This window comes from Salvelinus alpinus, chromosome 27 (assembly GCF_045679555.1).
Source record: "Salvelinus alpinus chromosome 27, SLU_Salpinus.1, whole genome shotgun sequence".
Taxonomy (NCBI): Eukaryota; Metazoa; Chordata; class Actinopteri; order Salmoniformes; family Salmonidae; genus Salvelinus; species Salvelinus alpinus.
In genome coordinates, this window is record NC_092112.1 from 16,856,126 (window position 1) to 16,874,874 (window position 18,749).

An 18,749-nucleotide genomic window follows, 5' to 3' on the forward strand; every position below is an offset into this window, starting at 1 on the left:
CAGTCAGGATGTGGCCCAGAAGTTAATTGACAGCATGCCAGGGCGGATTGCAGAGGTCTTGAAAAAGAAGGGTCAACACTGCAAATATTGACTCTTTGCATCAACTTCATGTAATTGTCAATAAAAGCCTTTGACACTTATGAAATGCTTGTAATTATACTTCAGTATTCCATAGTAACATCTGTCAAAAATATCTAAAGACACTGAAGCAGCAAACTTTGTGGTAATTAATATTTGTGTCATTCTCAAAACTTTTGGCCACGACTGTATGCCCTTGCATGTGTGTGTGAATAACCCACACCCAAGTATTCATCAAGAGTCCTCTAATTCTCCCCCAGCTCACATTTAAAATGATTCAGAGCCACTTTAATAGGATGGATTCTTGGAGAGGCAGAATATGGAACCAAGGCTGAATGGCGGAGAGAGCTACTGCTACTGTTGACGCGCTCTGCATAGACAACTAACTGACAGACGCTACCGTTGATGCGGCACACATACGCAACTAACTGACAGATGTTCAACATATGAGGACATCACTCACTCCGCTGCTGTCTGGCCTCAAATATGAATGTGATCACAGTTTAGGTCAGTAGGGGTGACGGAGGGGGGATGGAGGGATGGCGTAGGGGAGCGTGGGGAATAGGAGGCGTGGATTGAATGGCAAGCTTTTAAATGGCGGCCTGCTGTTACCGTGGTGCTAAGGTGGTGCTAAATGTGGCGTTGGAGGTTTTTGAAGGTTAAGGCGGCTACAGGAAAAATAAATTATTGAGGATTAAGATGAACTGTTGGTAATCTTCCCCTTGTTGAGAAGGTATATAGTGTACATATATACAGTGCATTCGGAAAGTATTCAGACCCCTTCCCTTTTCCACATTTTGTTACGTTACAGCCTTATTCTAAAATGGATAAAAATGTTAAAAATCCTCATCAATCTACACATAATACCCCATAACAACAAAGAGAATAACAGAAATACCTTAGTTACATAAGTATTCAGACCCTTTGCTATGATAATCGAAATTGAGCTCAGGTGTATCCTGTTTCCATTGGTCATCCTTGAGATGTTTCTGCATCTTGATTGGAGTCCACCTGTGGTAAATTCAATTGATTGGACATGATTTGAAAGCGATACACCTGTCTATATAAGGTCCCACAGTTGACAGTGCATGTCAGAGTAGAAACCAAGCCATGAGGTCGAAGGAATTGTCCGTAGAGCTCCGAGACATGATTGTATCAGGGCACAGATCTGGGGAAGGGTACCAAAACATTTCTGCAGCATTGAAGGTCCCCAAGAACACAGTGGCCTCCATCATTCTTAAATGGAAGACGTTTGGAACCACCAAGTCTCTTCCTAGAGCTGGCCGCACGGCCAAACTGAGCAACCAGGGAAGAAGTACCTTGGTCAGGGAGGTTACCAAGAACCCGATGGTCACTCTGACAGATGTTCCAGAGTTCCTCTGTGGAGATAGGAGAAGCTTCCAGAAGGAAAACCATCTCTGCAGCACTCCACCAATCAGGTCTTTATGGTATAGTGGCCAGACCGAATCCACTCCTCAGTAAAGGGCACATGGAGTTTGCCAAAAGGCACCTAAAGACTCTCAGACCATGAGAAACAAGATTCTCTGGTCTGATGAAACCAAGATTGAACTTTTTGGCCTGAATGCCAAGCGTCACATCTGGAGGAATCCTGGCACCATCCCTACGGCGAAGCATGTTGGTGGCAGCATCATGCTGTGGGGATGTTTTCAGCGGCAGAGACTGGGAAACTAGTCAGGATCGAGGGAAAGATGATCGGAGCAAAGTACAGAGAGATCCTTGATGAAAACCTGCTCCAGAGCACTCAGGATCTCCGACTAGGGCGAAGGTTCACCTTCCCTAAGCACACAGCCAAGATAACGCAGGAGTGGCTTCGGGACAAGTCTCTGAATGTTCTTGAGTGGCCCAGCCAGAGCCCGGACTTGAACCCGATCGAACATCTCTAGAGAGACCTGAAAATAGCTGTGCAGCGATGCTCCCCATTCAACCTGACAGACCTTGAGAGGATCTGCAGATAAGAATGGGAGAAACTCCCCAAATACAGGTGTGCGAAGCTTGTAGCGTCATACCCAAGAAGAGTTGAGGTTGTAATCACTGCCAAAGGTGCTTCAACAAAGTACAGAGTAAAGGGTCTGAACTCTTATGTAAATGTCATATTTCTTTCTTTAAAAAAAAAATACAATTGCAAACATTTCTAAAAACCTGTTTTTGCTTCGTCATTATGGGGGGGTTGTGTGTAGATTGATGAGGGGAAAAAACTATTTAATACATTTTAGAATAAGGCTGTAAGATAACAAAATGAGAAAAAAGTCAAGGGGTCTGAATACTTTCTGAATGCACTGTATATATACACTACCAGTCAAAAGTTGTAGAACACCTACTCAAGAGTTTTTCTTAATTTTTACTGTTTTCTACATTGTAGAATAATAGTGAATATTCAAAACTATGAAATAACACATATGGAATCATGTAGTAACCAAAAAAGTAAAAAGAAATCGAAACAAATTTATATTTGACATTCTTCAAAAAGTCACCCTTTGCCTTGATGACAGCTTTGCACGCTATTGGCATTCTCTCAACCATCTTCACCAGGAATGCTTTTCAAACAGTCTTGAACGAGGTCCCACATATGCTGAGCACTTGTTAGCTGCTTTTCCTTCACTCTGAGGTCCAACTCATCCCAGACCATCTCAGTTTGGTTGAGGTCGGGGGATTGTGGAGGCCAGGTCATCTGATTCAGCTCTCCATCACTCTCCTTCTTGGTAAAATAGACCTTACACAGCCTGGAGGTGTGTTGGGTCATTGTCCTGTTGAAAAACAAATTATAGTCCCACTAAACCCAACCCAGATGGGATGGCATATCACTACAGAATGCTGTGGTAGCCATGCTGGTTAAGTGTGCCTTAAATTCTAAATAAATCACACACAGTGTCACCAGCAAAGCACCCCAACACCATAACACATCCTCCTCCATGGAAATACACATGCGGAGATCATCTGTTCACCTACACTGCATCTCATAAAGACATGGCGGTTGGAACCAAAAATCTCCAAGTTGGACTCCACAGCAAAGGACATTTTCCACCGGTCTAATGTCCATTGCTCATATTTCTTGGCCCAAGCAAGTCTCTTCATCTTATTGGTGTCCTTTAGTAGTGGTTTCTTTGCAGCAGTTCGACCATGAAGGCTTGATTCACGCAGTCTCCTCTGAACAGTTGATGTTAAGATGTGTCTGTTACTTGAACTCTGTGAAGCATTTATTTGGGCTGGTAACAATAATGAACGTATCCTCTGCAGCAGAGGTAACTCTGGGTCTTCCTTTCCTGTGGCGGTCCTCATGAGAGACAGTTTCATCATAGTGCTTGATGGTTTTTAAGACGTCACTTGTAGAAACTTTCAGAGTTCTTGAAATGTTTTCAGATTGACTGACCTTCATGTCTTAAAGTAATGATGGACTGTCATTTCTCTTTGTTTATTTCAGCTGTTCTTGCCATAATATGGACTTGATGTTTTACCAAATAGGGCTATTTTCTGTATACCCCTCTACCCTGTCTCAACACAACTGATTGTCTCAAATGCCTTAAGAAGGAAAGAAATTCCACAAATTAACTTTTAAGAAGACACACCTGTTAATCAAATCAAATCAAATGTTATTGGTCACAGATGTTAATGCGAGTGTAGCGAAAATGCTTGTGCTTCTAGTTCCGACAGTGCAGTAATATCTAACAAGTAATCTAACTCTTTCACAACAACTACCTAATACACACAAGTGTAAAGGGATGAATAAGAATATTCACATATAAATACAGGTGAAGTCGGAGGTTTACATACACCTTAGCCAAATAAATTTAAACTCAGTTTTTCACAATTCCTGACATTTAATCACAGTAAAAATTCCCTGTCTTAGGTCAGTTAGGATCGCCACTTTATTTTAAGAATGTGAAATGTCAGAATAATAGTAGAGAGAATGATTTATTTCAGCTTTTATTTCTTTCATCACATTCCCAGTGGGTCAGAAGTTTACATACACTCAATTAGTATTTGGTAGCATTGCCTTTAAATTGTTTAACTTGGGTCAAATGTTTCCGGTAGCCTTCCGCAAGCTTCCCACAATAAGTTGGGTGAATTTTTGCCCATTCCTCCTGACAGAGCTGGTGTAACTGAGTCAGGTTTGTAGGCCTCCTTGCTCACACACGCTTTTCAGTTCTGCCCACACATTTTCTATGGGATTGAGGTCAGGGCTTTGTGATGGCCACTCCAATACCTTGACTTTGTTGTCCTTAAGCCATTTGCCACAACGTTGGAAGTATGCTTGGGGTCATTGTCCATTTGGAAGACCCATTTGCGACCAAGCTTTTTTTTCAATTTTTTGAAAAACAAAGCAGTGCGACACAAACAACAACACAGAGTTACAAATGGAATAAACAAACATACAGTCAATAACTTTAACTTCCTGACTGATGTCTTGAGATGTTGCTTCAAGATATCCACATCATTTCCCCTCCTCATAATGCCATCTATTTTGGAAAGTGCACCAGTGCACTGTTGCGCCTTCTTCACCACGCTGTCTGTGTGGGTGGACCATTTCAGTTTGTCCGTGATGTGTACCCCGAGGAACTTAAAACTTTCCACCTTCTCCACTACTGTCCCGTTGATGTGGATAGGGGGGTGCTCCCTCTGCTGTTTCCTGAAGTCCACAATAATTTCCTTTGTTTTGTTGACGTTGAGTGTGAGGTTATTTTCCTGACACCACACTCCGAGGGTCCTCACCTCCTCCCTGTAGGCCGTCTCGTCGTCGTTGGTAATCAAGCCTACCACTGTAGTGTCATCTGCAAACTTGATGATTGAGTTGGAGGCGTGCATGGCCACGCAGTCATGGGTGAACAGGGAGTACAGGAGAAGGCTGAGAACGCACCCTTGTGGTGCCCCAGTGTTGAGGATCAATGTTGTTTGTTTCCTACCCTCACCACCTGGGGGCGGCTCGTCAGACGGTCCAGGACCCAGTTGCACAAGGCGGGGTCGAGACCCAGGGTCTTGAGCTTAATAACGAGTTTGGAGGGTACTATGGTGTTAGATGCTGAGCTGTAATTGATGAACAGCATTCTTACATAGGTACTCCTTTTGTCCAGATGGGTTAGGGCAGTGTGCAGTGTGATTGCGATTGCGTCGTCTGTGGACCTATTGGGGCGGTAGGAAAATTGGAGTGGGTCTAGGGCAGGGGTCGGGAACCTATGGCTCCCGAGCCAGGTGTGGCTCTTTTGATGATTGCATCTGGCTCGCAGATATTTTAATTAAATGATACTGGCCTACGTTGGCCATTGCTAGGTAAAACAGGTAAACGCCTCCTTTTGAATCAGTCTGCTCTGGTCATTAGCTCAAAGCTAACCCTTCGACGAAGAAGATGGCGAAAAGAAAAAAAGATGACGAGTATCGTACATTTCAGGACGAATGGACCGAAGAATTCGCCTTTGTGGAGAGAGCAGGTTCTGCGGTGTGTCTAATTTGCAATGACAAAATTACATCGATGAAACGGTCGAATGTAAAGCGGCACTTCGACACGCCATGCTACCTTTGCATCAAAATACCCTGCGGGAGACAGCAGAAAGAAAGCGTGCCAAGAGCTACTGAGCAGGGTGCAAGCTAGCCAGCAGCAACTCCGCGTATGGACCCTGCAAGGTGACTATAATTCCGCTAGCTTTGCTGGATCTTTAGCAATAGTGAGGAACGGAAAACCATTCACAGATGGTGAGTATGCTAAAACGTTCATGCTGGATGTAGCCAATCAACTTTTTGATGATCTTCCGAACAAAGACAAGATAATTAAACGGATACAAGACATGCCTCTGTCGGCAAGAACTGTTCATGATCGTACCATCGTGATGGCAAACAAAGTGGAGGAAACGCAAGTGAAGGACATAAATGCAGCGCCGTTCTTTTCCCTGGCTTTGGATGAGTCAACAGACGTGAGCCATTTGTCGCAGTTCAGCGTGATTGCAAGATATGCTGTTGGTGACACACTGCGCGAAGAAAGTCTTGCAGTTCTGCCATTAAAAGGGTCCACAAGAGGTGAGGATTTATTTAAGTCTTTCATGGAGTTTGCTCAAGAAAAAAATCTACCTATGGATAAACTTCTCTCAGTGTGTACTGATGGTGCTCCGTGTATGGTGGGGAATAAAAAAGAATTTGTGGCGCTTCTCCGTGAACATGAAAATAGACCCATCCTAAGTTTCCATTGCATTCTACACCAGGAGGCACTTTGTGCTCAGATGTGTGACCGGCAGTTTGGGGAAGTGATGTCACTGGTCATTCGTGTGATCAACTTTATTGTTGCTCGAGCCTTAAATGATCGCCAGTTTAAAACACTGCTGGATGAAGTTGGAAATAACTATCCTGGTCTGCTTTTGCACAGCAATGTGCGTTGGTTGTGCGTTGGTTGTCAAGAGGGAAGGTGCTTAGCCGTTTTGCGGCTTGCCTGAAAGAAATAAAATATATTATATGGCTCTCACTGAAATAAATTTCCAAATGTTTTGCTTTCATGGCTCTCTTAGTCAAAAAGGTTCCCGACCCCTGGTCTAGGGTGTCAGGTAGGGTGGAGGTGATATGATCCTTGACTTGTCTCTCAAAGCACTTCATGATGACAGAAGTGAGTGCTACGGGGCGATAGTCGTTTAGCTCAGTTACTTTAGCTTTCTTGGGTACAGGAACAATGGTGGCCCTCTTGAAGCATGTGGGCACAGCAGACTGGGATAGGGATTGATTGAATATGTCCGTAAACACACCAGCCAGCTGGTCTCGCATGCTCTGAGGACGTGGCTAGGGATGCTGTCTAGGTATATAGGTAACGCCTTTACATGAGATTTTGTTCATTATTATCCGAAATATGATATGTTTCAGGAATACGGGCCCAGCACCTTCTCTGTTGTACAGAATCTTTACAGGCCAAGGAAAAAAGTTGTCCCAACAGAAAAAGATGGTTATGTGTGGTGGATTATCATATACCGTACGTGTCAAGTGGAACAGTGTTAACACATTCCAACTGAAATGCCAGAGCTAAATCTGTTACTTCGTGATCCTGTAGCAATCTATGTCGGGCATGGTATTTTCACATTTCAAGCTGTACAAATCAAATAAAAGTTTATTATAAGTACAATTATCTTAACGTGTAGAGAAATCCTAGATACTGTGTGAAATTCCGAAATGTTTCTTATTGTCCATTTCCCCTTCACTTTAACCCTTACCTCCTGACCTCATTCATGACACTTCCTTGTTCGGCCCTTTCAGTTATGCATACAGTGCGTTATCACTATCTATCTCCAACAATCTAAACTCCAACCGTCATTTATCAGCTTACTCTGATATTTATTTTTATTTGACCTTTATTTAACTAGGCAAGTCAGTTAAGAACAAATTCTTATTTTCAATGACGGCCTAGGTACAGTGGGTTAACTGCCTTGTTCAGGGACAGAACGACAGATTTTTACCTTGTCAGCTTGGCGATTCGATCTTGCAACCTTTCGGATACTAGTCCAACGCTCTAACCACTAGGCTACCTGCCGCCCCAATAACATACATTGCCATTGACAGGTAGAAGGGGATATAGGAGATATAAGCGATTTAGCCAATATGGATGATAGACTATATAGACAAGGACAATAGACGTTACCCATGGGTGTCCCCACTCCGTAGGCCTTGGAGTCCATGAGGCCTCCTATCTGGGTGAGGTTGCAGTTGCGCTGGGTGACGAACTCGATGGTGGTGGACTCCATGAGGAAGGCGTAGTCTGAGGTGAGCACGCGCTGGATTCCTGCGTCTATGTCTTTCACCATCACTGACGATCGCCGGCTGTTCATGAACTCCCACATCTTATCGTAGGTGGAGATCTTAGTCTTCTGAGAAGCGACCGGAGGAAGAAAATGTGACAGATGAATTCCAACTCTTCTAATGATAGTAATGAATAAATGATTAGATGTACAGTACATAGCGCTGGCCTTTTCCAGTAGCTCAAAGTGATTGACATAGTATGTGGAAATGACCTTATCAAATCAAATCCAATGTTATTGGTCACTTACACGTGTTGAGCAGATGTTATTGCGGGTATAGCGAAATGCTTGTGATCATCGACAATCAGAGTCTAGTTGCTCTAAAGCAGGGTTGAGTCCAACCCTTCTTCTAGAGATCTGCTGTTCTGCAAGCTTTCGCTCCAACACAAATATAGCATACCTGATTCTACTAAATGGCTCCTCATCAGAACCTTAACCAGCTGAATCAGGTGTGTTACATTTGAGTTGGAGCAGATGCCTTTTTCCACAGCAGACACCTATTAAAATGACTAGCACTTTCCATGTCAATGTGACCTTGTCAAATAAAGTGTTACCATGCTTGATTAAACGGCATTGCAAGAAGTACGATGTAAAGAACAACAAAATAACTTTTGTGAAAAATATAAATATTTTCAACAGCATAATAAAACACAGTTTGAACTGGTTTCTCCACAACCACAACGCCTCAGAGGGCCACTTGTCGCGTACAGCCCAATAGTTCGCCCAGCTAGCTACCTTAAAGAAGGTCATGGTTGATCCGTCCTCCACCACTCCGTACAGGATCTTGGTCTGTTTGGCCAGGTCGTCGGCTGAGTCGATGGGCGACTCCATGCGCTCCACGGTGAGGAAGGCAGCCAGGTTGGCCGTGTAGGAGGAGATGATGATCAGGGTGAAGAACCACCAGATGCCTCCGACAATCCTGGTGGACAGGGCCTTGGGCATGAGCTCTGAGCCTGTGTTAGAAGGGGAGGAAAGGGGGGTAGGAAGTAGAGACAGATAAACAGACTTCCAGAAGATGCAGCTGGGAGAAGATAGTATCTCCATGGAGAAGATATCCACACACTGTAGTGGGTAGCATCTACAAAGATCTGTGGGAGTTGTTTGGGCTGTATATTGAGTTGTTTGGGGTGTATATTGTGCACTGTGGATCCCCCGGAAGTAGGCCGATTCCAGGCACCTGAGACAGTCCGTCTGAGACCAAGAATGGTTGATAGGTGTTATACTAAAGCTAGGACTTGGGAATTAAGGGTCTGGTTTCCCAGACCAGATTAAGCCCACTCCTGGACTAAAAGCATGTTGAATGAAGAATATCCATTGACAGAGAATTTTTGTTCTAAAATAGGCTTCACCTGGTCCAAGAAAGGTGTACTCATTCAACTTACCGTCCGTTATCACAAATGAGTCACATCTTTGAACTTACATGTTAACATTTTACAATAAGCAACTTTTGTGGAAACAGACAACCTGGATGGGTCTGACTGTCATGTACCCAAGATAACCTCACATCCTGACCCCATGTCCCACTACTCTCTGGGTGCTGATTGGCTGTGGGCAATGGGAGAGTACTCAGTGTAGTGGCACATGACACCAACCTGTCAATGTTTTTTTTTGTTTTTTTTGATGGGGTGGATCACCTTCAACATTGCAAATAGGTAGCGGCTTCTATTAACGTAATTTTTCTACATAATTTCCAATCCCACATATATATTTTTTATAAATATATATTTTTTATATACACACTACCGGTCAAAAGTTTTAGAACACCTACTCAATCAAGACTTTTTTTATTTTTATGATTTTCTACATTGTAGAATAATAGTGAAGACATCAAAACTATGAAATAACACATATGGAATCATGTAGTAACCAAACAAGTATAAGCCAAATGAAATTATATTTTATATTTGAGATTCTTCAAAGTAGCCACCCTTTGTCTTGATGACAGCTTTGCACACTCTTGGGAATTCTCTCAACCAGCTTCATGAAGAATGCTTTTCCCACAGTCTTGAAGGAGTTCCCACATATGCTGAGCACTTGTTGGCTTCTTTTCCTTCACTCTGCGGTTCAACTCATCCCAAACCATCTCAATTGGATTGAGGTCATCTGATGCAGCACTCCATCACTCTCCTTCTTGGTCAAATAGCCCTTACACAGCCTGGAGGTGTGTTTTGGATCATTGTCCTGTTGAAAAACAAATGATATTCCCACTAAACGCAAGCCAGATGGGGTGACGTATCGCTGCAGAATACTACAGTAGCCATGCTGGTTAAGTGTGCCTTGAATTCTAAATAAATCACAGACAATGTCACCAGCAAAGCACACCATCAGAACCTCCTCCTCCATGCTTCACGGTGGGAACCACACATGCGGAGATCTTCCGTTCACCTACTCTGCGTCTCACAAAGACATGGCGGTTGGAACCAAAAATCTCAAATTCCACTCAGACGTTTTTATATATATATATATTTTTTCCTTTATTATTTTCCCCTAACCCTACCACCCCTCCCCTAATTGGAGTAAACTAATGGACAACAACACTTAGGCTTCTACTTCCAGCTTATACACTATATACATTTTACGTACACAGTATATTTTACATTAGTTCTCTTTTGTTTGTTTTTAGGCCCGTCCTTCATATCCTTCATATTATTATTATTTGTCCCACTTTAATTGAGCTGCATCTTTTAAGGCTAAACTAAGCCCTTTATAAGCCCTTTATAAGCCCTTTATAAAGCACGTATAGATGCTTTGTAACTCTTCTTTCCACCTATACTATTAAGAAAAAACTGTTCCAAAATTGTTCTACGGCTGTCCCCATATGAGAACCATTTTTGGCTCCAAGTAGAACCCTTTTGGGTTCCATGTAGAACCCTCTGTGGAAAGGGTCTACATGGAACCCAAAAGGGTTCTACCTGGAACCAAAAGGGTTCTACCTGGAACCAAAAAGGGTTCACCTATGTAAACAGTCAAAGTTTTCGATAGCACTTTTTTTTCTAAGTGTAGCAGCACACACCCAGAGACCCCTGTGTGTAGCCCGGAGCCTGGCCTAAAACATTGGCCCTTGGCGCCCAGAGAGAGTAGGACACAGAGATAGCCACAGCACCAGCAGGCTGAGGCAACTACCTTGCTGCATGAGAGCCCCGACGCCGAACCAGAAACTATTGAGCAGTGTAAAATTGTTTTCCACCACGTCCGAGTCTGGGTTGCACGGATGCGGGTTGTACCACTCGTACGGGCTGAACCTGTGGTTGAAGAGAACACACAGACAGTTCAGTCAAACAGAATAACATTAGTGGCCTCTACAATCTCTTCTCTATCCAGTTAAACACACAAAATTCCTTTACTTAAAAAAAAAAGAACATCGCTTGAGTTCGATTTCTTAAAAATAGATATATGTATATCCAGAGTCATATTTCTGTTAGGCTGAGAGAGGATCTCATGTCAGATGATTTGGAACTAATATGGCTACAGGTTAATCTACTCCACCTAAAGCCTATTCTTGTAGGAAGTTTCTATAGACCAACAAGTGCTAAAAGTCAGTATTTGGACTATATAATATGTGTGAAATGTTGGATAATGTATGTGATATCAACAGAGTTGATGACTGATTGTCATCAAGCTGCCTACTCAAAAAGAAGCTCCAAGCTGTAACCAGTGCTTGCAATCTGGTTCAAGTTCAGTCAACCTACCTGGGTATTTACAAACAAAACATGAACTAAATCATCCACATGTATTGATCACATCTTTACTAATGTTGCAGAAATGTTCTCTAAAACGATTGGCGTGCGCCAATCAAGAAACGGACTGTTAGAACTGCAAAATCCCCATGGATAGATGACGAATTGAAAAACAATATGGCTGAGAGGGATGAGGCAAAGGGAATAGCAAAAAAGTCTGACAACACAGCTGACTGGCAAACATACAGTCAAATGAGAAATCAAGTAAATAAACTAAACAAAAAGAAGAAGAAATTTACTATGGAACAAGGATAAATTATATAAAGAATGATAATAAACAGCTCTGCAGTAATTTAAAAGAAATTCTAGGCAAAAAAGCAATCTTGGTTCCATCCTTCATTGAGGCAGATGGCTTGTTCATAACTAAACCGTTTGATATTGTCAACCACTTTAGTAACTTTTTTGTTGATAAGATTAGCAAACTTAGGTATGACATGCAAACAACAAATGCTGAGCCTTCATATTCATGCATAATGGACTAAATAATGAAAGACAAGCACTGTAGTTTTGAGTTCAACAAAGGGGGTGTGGAAGAGGTGATATTTTTTTGCAATCTATAAATAAGGCCAAACCATCTGGAACCGACAACCTGGATGGTAAACTGCTGAGGTTGGTAGCGGAACACATTGTGACTCCTGTTTGCCACATTTGAAATTTAAGCCTAGAATACAGTGTGGGCCCTCAGACATGGAGGGAGGAAAGGTCATTCCACTACCCAAGAATAGCAGAGCACCCTTTAATGGTTTTAACAGCCGACCAATCAGCCTGTTACAAGTGCTTAGCAAACTTTTAGAAAAAAATGTGTCTGATCAAATACAAAGTTATTTTACAGAAAACAAATCAACAACAGAGTTTCAGCATGCTTATAGGGAAGGGCACTCAACATGCTCGGCGCTGACACAAACAACAGATGATTGGCTGAAGGAAATTGTCTCTGCCTAGCCTCTGTCTCTGCCTAGCCTCTGTCTCTGCCTAGCCTCTGTCTCTGCCTAGCCTCTGTCTCTGCCTAGCCTCTGTCTCTGCCTAGCCTCTGTCTCTGCCTCTGTCTCTGCCTCCCCTGTCTCCACTGGGATTCTCTGCCTCTGACCCTATTTCGGGGGTTCAGTCACTGGCTTACTAGTAATCCTCCATGCCATCCCTAGGAGGGGTGCGTCATTTGAGTGGGTTGAGTCACTGATGTGATCTTCCTGTCCAGTTTTGCACCCCCTCTGGCTTGTGCGGTGGAGGAGATCTTTGTGGGCTATACTCAGCCTTGTCTCAGGGTAGTACATTGGTGGTCTGTTGATATCCCTCTAGTGGTGTGGGGGCTGTGCTTTGGCAAAGTGGGTGGGGTTATATCCTTCCTGGTTGGCACTGTCCGGGGCTATCGTCGGACTGGGCCACAGTGTCCCTCGACCCCCCCGTCTCAGCCTCCAGTATCTATGCTGCAATAGTCTATGTGCCAGCGGGCTAGGGTCATTCTGTTATATCTGGTGTAATTCTCCTGTCTTATCTGGTGTCCTGTGTGAATTTAAGTATGCTCCCTCTAATTCTCTCTCTCTTCCTCTCTCCCTCACGGAGGACCTGAGCACCTGGACCATACCTCAGGACTACCTGGCCTGATGACTCCTGGCTGTCCCCAGTCCACCTGGTCAACTGTTCTGCCTGCGGCTAAGGAACGCTGATCTGTTCACCGGACGTGCTACCATGTCCCGGACCTGCTGTTTTCGACTCTCTTTCTCTACCGCACCTGCTGTCTCGACCTCTGAATGCTTAGCTATGAAAAGCCAACTTCTATTTACTCCTGAAGTGCTGACCTATTGCACCCTCTACAACCTCTGTGATTATTATTTGACCCTGTTGGTTGTCTATGAACGTTTGAACATCTTGAAGAACAAACTGGCCTTAATGGCCATGTACTCTTATAATCTCCACCAGGCAGAAGAGGACTGGCCACCCCTCAAAGCCGGGTTCCTCTCTAGGTTTCTTCCTAGGTTCCTGCCTTTGTAGGGAGTTTTTTCTAGCCACCGTGCTTCTACATCTGTATTGCTTGTTGTTTGGGGTTTTAGGCTGGGTCTCTGTATAGCACTTGGTGACAATTCATTTGATTGTGGGAGCTGTTTTGTTAGACTTCAGTGCAGCTTTTGATATCATTGATCATAACTTATTGCTGAAAAAACTTAGGTGTTATGGATTTGCATCCTCTGCCTTATTATGGATTGACAGTTAGCTATCTAATAGAACACAGAGGGTTTTCGTTAATGGAAGCCTCTCTCATGAAAATTCAGTTGAGTGTGGTGTACCTCGGGGCACACTATGGCCATTATTGTTTTCTTATTTTACAAATGCCCTTCCACTGACCTTGAATAAAGCCTGTGTGTCTATGTACGCTGATGATAGTATACACGTCAGCTGCAACAGTAAAATAAATAACTGAGACACTTAACATAGAATAGGTAACTAGCAATAGTGGTGAACCTACTGTATAGGCCTTCAGTGGTGAACCTATATGCCTTCAGTGGTGAACTTATAGGCCTTCAGTGGTGAACCTATAGGCCTTCCTTGGTGAATCTATAGGCTTTCAGTGGTGAACCTATAGGCCTTCAGTGTGTGAACCTACTGTATAGGCCTTCAGTGGTGAACCTATAGGCCTTCAGTGGAGAACCTATAGGCCTTCAGTGGTGAACCTATAGGCCTTCAGTGGAGAACCTATTGTATAGGCCTTCAGTGGAGAACCTATAGGCCTTCAGTGGTGAACCTATAGGCCTTCAGTGGAGAACCTAATGTATAGGCCTTTAGTGGTGAACTTATAGGCCTTCCTTGGTGAACCTATAGGCCTTCAGTGGTGAATCTATAGGCCTTCAGTGGAGAACCTATAGGCCTTCAGTGGTGAACCTATAGGCCTTCAGTGGAGAACCTACTGTATAGGCCTTCAGTGGTGAACTTATAGGCCTTCAGTGGTGAACCTATAGGCCTTCAGTGGAGAACCTATAGGACTTCAGTGGTGAACCTATAGGCCTTCAGTGGAGAACCTACTGTATAGGCCTTCAGCGGTGAACTTATAGGCCTTCAGTGGTGAACTTATAGGCCTTCCTTGGTGAACGTATAGGCCTTCCTTGGTGAACCTAGTGTGTGACAGGTTTGTGATTCTGAAAGGACAGCAACCGTAATACCAGCACACTCATGTAGGAGAGAGCACTTTTTGAAAAACACAAAGTGTCAGTGGTGTAGTGGAGGGTATATGCAGGTATAAACCGTATACCCACTTTTTTTTCAGTGGGCATTGCTTATACTCACTTTTTAATACCTATTTATGCATATCAAAGTAGTGTGGTGGAGGTATACGATCAATTATGTAGTACAATAGATAAATCATGCACAAAGTAGCCTACACAATTGCAAAGCACGTGAAATATATTCACATATGCGCCGCACACATAGCCTAGTTTCAGCATAATTTCATCTGCAGGCAGTAAGTGTGCAGCTCTCAACTTGTTTTGTCATGGAGCAGCTCACAGAAGAATGACATCTGTATCCGGTAGGGTAGGAAAGATGTTTCAACTTATCTACCAGTAAATGCTAACTAAGGCAACAATGGGTATGCAAACCAGGTATTGAAATAGTCAGAAGTGTTGGTTAGTAGGCTATTTGTGATGTGCAATTGTCATCATGTGCTGTTTGCATCAGGGGCGTAGACATGGATGGGCCTCGGTGGACAGAGGCCCACCTACTGGGGAGCCAGGCCCTCACAGGCCCACCCAATTAGATTGATGTGGTTTAAGCATTGTTGTGGAATTAGACCATCACATTTTTCAGTGGTGAACCTTTAAAAGAAAAAAGGTATGATTTTGAGAGTGAAAATCTGAATAATCTATAGGAGAAAAAAACCACAGGAAAACATAGGATTTTTATAAATCCCCTCGCACGGTGCCCGCAGCCGGACAAGTTTCTCATGTCTTCTGGAGGGAAATGCTGTAGGAATTCTCAACCGGTGCCGCTCATTCAGCCGACAGAAACTTTCAACCGGTTCTTCCCATTAAGCAGCGAGTCGGAGTCAGAGGCCGAGCCTTCTCTGATCTCTACTCCTCCCGTTACGGGGTCTGAGACGCCGAAGCCTCCCACCATTAGCTCTGACAAATTGAAAACCCTAGTCATTGGCGACTCCATTACCCGTAGTATTAGACTTAAAACAAATCATCCAGCGATCATACACTGTTTACCAGGGAGCAGGGCTACTGTCGTTAAGGCTAATCTGAAGATGGTGCTGGCTAAAGCTAAAACTGGCGAGTGTAGAGAGTATAGAGATATTGTTATCCACGTCGGCACCAACGATTTTAGGATGAAACAGTCAGAGGTCACCAAGCGCAACATAGCTTCAGCATGGAAATCAGCTAGAAAGATGTGTCGGCATCGAGTAATTGTCTCTGGCCCCCTTCCAGTTAGGGGGAGTGATGAGCTCTACAGCAGAGTCTCTAAACTCAATCGCTGGTTGAAAACTGTTTTCTGCCCCTCCCAAAAGATAGAATTTGTAGATAATTGGCCCTCTTTCTGGGACTCACTCACAAACAGGACCAAGCTTGGCCTGTTGAGGAGTGACGGACTCCATCCTAGCTGGAGGGGTGCTCTCATCTTATCTACGAACATAGACAGGGCTCTAACTTCTCTAGCTCCACAATGAGATAGGGTGCAGGCTGTTAGCCAGCCTGCCAGCTTAGTGGAGTCTGCCACTAGCACAGTCAGTGTAGTCAGCTCAGCTATCCCCATTGAGACCGTGTCTGTGCCTCGATCTAAGTTGGGCAAAACTAAACATGGCGGTGTTCGCCTTAGCAATCTCACTGGAATAAAGACCTCCTCCATTCCTGCCATTATTGAAAGAGATCGTGATACCTCACATCTCAAAATAGGGCTACTTAATGTTAGATCCCTCACTTCCAAGGCAGTTATAGTCAATGAACTAATCACTGATCATAATCTTGATGTGATTGGCCTGACTGAAACATGGCTTAAGCCTGATGAATTTACTGTGTAAAATGAGGCCTCACCTCCTGGTTACACTAGTGACCATATCCCCCACGCATCCCGCAAAGGCGGAGGTGTTGCTAACATTTATGATAGCAACTTTCAATTTACAAAAAACCCCAGACGTTTTCGTCTTTTGAGCTTCTAGTTATGAAATCTGCAGCCTACTCAATCACTTTTTATAGCTGCTGTTTACAGGCCTCCTGGGCCATATACAGCGTTCCTCACTGAGTTCCCTGAATTCCTATCGGACCTTGTAGTCATGGCAGATAATATTCTAATTTTTGGTGACTTTAATATTCACATGGAAAAGTCCACAGACCCACTCCAAAAGGCTTTCGGAGCCATCATCGACTCAGTGGGTTTTGTCCAACATGTGTCCGGACCTACTCACTGCCACAGTCATACTCTGGACCTAGTTTTGTCCCGTGGAATAAATGTTGTGGATGTTAATGTTTTTCCTCATAATCCCGGACTATCGGACCACAATTTTATTACGTTTGCAATCGCAACAAATAATCTGCTCAGACCCTAACCAAGGATCATCAAAAGTTGTGCTATAAATTCTCAGACAACCCAAAGATTCCTAGATGCCCTTCCAGACTCCCTCCGCCTACCCAAGGATGTCAGAGTACAAATTAACCACCTAACTGAGGAACCTCAATTTAACCTTGCGCAATACCCTAGATGCAGTTGCACCCCTAAAAACCAAAAACATTTGTCATAAGAAACTAGCTCTCTGGTATACAGAAAATACCCGAGCTCTGAAGCAAGCTTCCAGAAAATTGGAACGGAAATGGCGCCACACCAAACTGGAAGTCTTCCGACTAACTTGGTAAGACAGTACCGTGCAGTTTCAAAGAGCCCTCACTGCTGCTCGATCATCCTATTTTTCCAACTTAATTGAGGAAATCCAAAATTTGGTGAACATGGTGAAGCCCCATTATATTAGTAGTGCTTGTGACATATATCTAAGTGGTCATATATCTAAGTGACACTTTTTAAGTGTCATATTCTTTCTGGGGGTATACATGAACAGATTTTAATAACATTTCATGTTGCTAAAATGCTGTCAGTTCCACTTTAAATGCAACAATGTTTCACACGCATAATGTATTTTCAAAGACATGGCTAAAAACAGCAAGCGTGCTGCAATATGCAATAAAAACCACAGTTCCACTCACCAGATGATGATCATTTAAAACTTAACTTCTTGTTGAAAGTTATTTTTGAAAAGGGAGAAGCTAACAAATTAGCAACAACATCCTCTTTGATAACACCTGCTGCAGCCGATGCAAACTAGCCGACAACAAAAGCTAACTAGCTAGACCGTGGGAAAACTACTGCTCTCTATTAGCCTTCAAGAAGGCAGTTTCCATACGTTTTTGTAAAAACGGTCCCACTCATTAAAACTTCTTAAGGCTAGGGGGCAGTATTTTCGGCTAAAAAACGTACCCATTTGAAACGGCCTATTTCTCAGCCCCCGAAACTAGAATATGCATATAATTGTCAGATTAGGATAGAAAACACTCTAAAGTTTCCAAAACTGTCAAAATTATGTCTGTGAGTTAAACAGAACTGATATTGCAGGCTAAAACCTGAGGAAAATCCAATCAGGAAGTGCCTCTGTTTTTGAAACCTCTCTGTTCTTATGCATCCCTATTACCATTTAAAGGGATATCAACCAATCAATTTTCTATGGCTTCCCTAAGGTGTCAACAGCCTTTAGACATAGTTTCAGGCTTTTATTTTGAAAAATGAGCGTGAACGACCACATTGCGTAAGTGGATAGGTGGGGGCTCTCAGAGTGAGTTGTGCGCAACAGAGAAAGGCGGCCATTGTTACTCCCGGTCCTAGTGAAAAACCAACAGTCCCGGTTGATATATTATCGAATAGATATTTGAAAAACACCCTGATGATTGATTATAAAAAACGTTTGACATGTTTCTGTGGACATTATGGATATAATTTGGAATTTTTGTCTGCGTTGTCGTGACCGCTCTTTCTGGTGGATTCCTGGGCATAACGCACCAAACGAACGGAGGTATTTGGATATAAAAAATATCTTTATGGAACAAAAAGAACATATGTTGTCTAACTGGGAGTCTCGTGAGTGAAAACATCCGAAGATCATCAAAGGTAAACGATTAATTTGATT

At 43.3% G+C, this 18,749-nt stretch overlaps 1 protein-coding gene across 1 annotated transcript in view; it reads right to left on the reverse strand.

Annotated features, from left to right (window-relative positions):
* Positions 1-18,749, reverse strand: part of LOC139556057 (glutamate receptor ionotropic, kainate 2-like) — a 174,588-nt gene that overhangs the window by 17,857 nt on the left and 137,982 nt on the right. The window contains exons 14-16 of the mRNA XM_071369545.1: positions 10,980-11,098; positions 8,592-8,809; positions 7,700-7,925 (exon numbers count right to left, since the gene is read on the reverse strand). Of these exons, the coding sequence (XP_071225646.1) occupies positions 7,700-7,925; positions 8,592-8,809; positions 10,980-11,098 (563 nt within the window). The remainder of the gene's footprint in view (positions 1-7,699; positions 7,926-8,591; positions 8,810-10,979; positions 11,099-18,749) is intronic.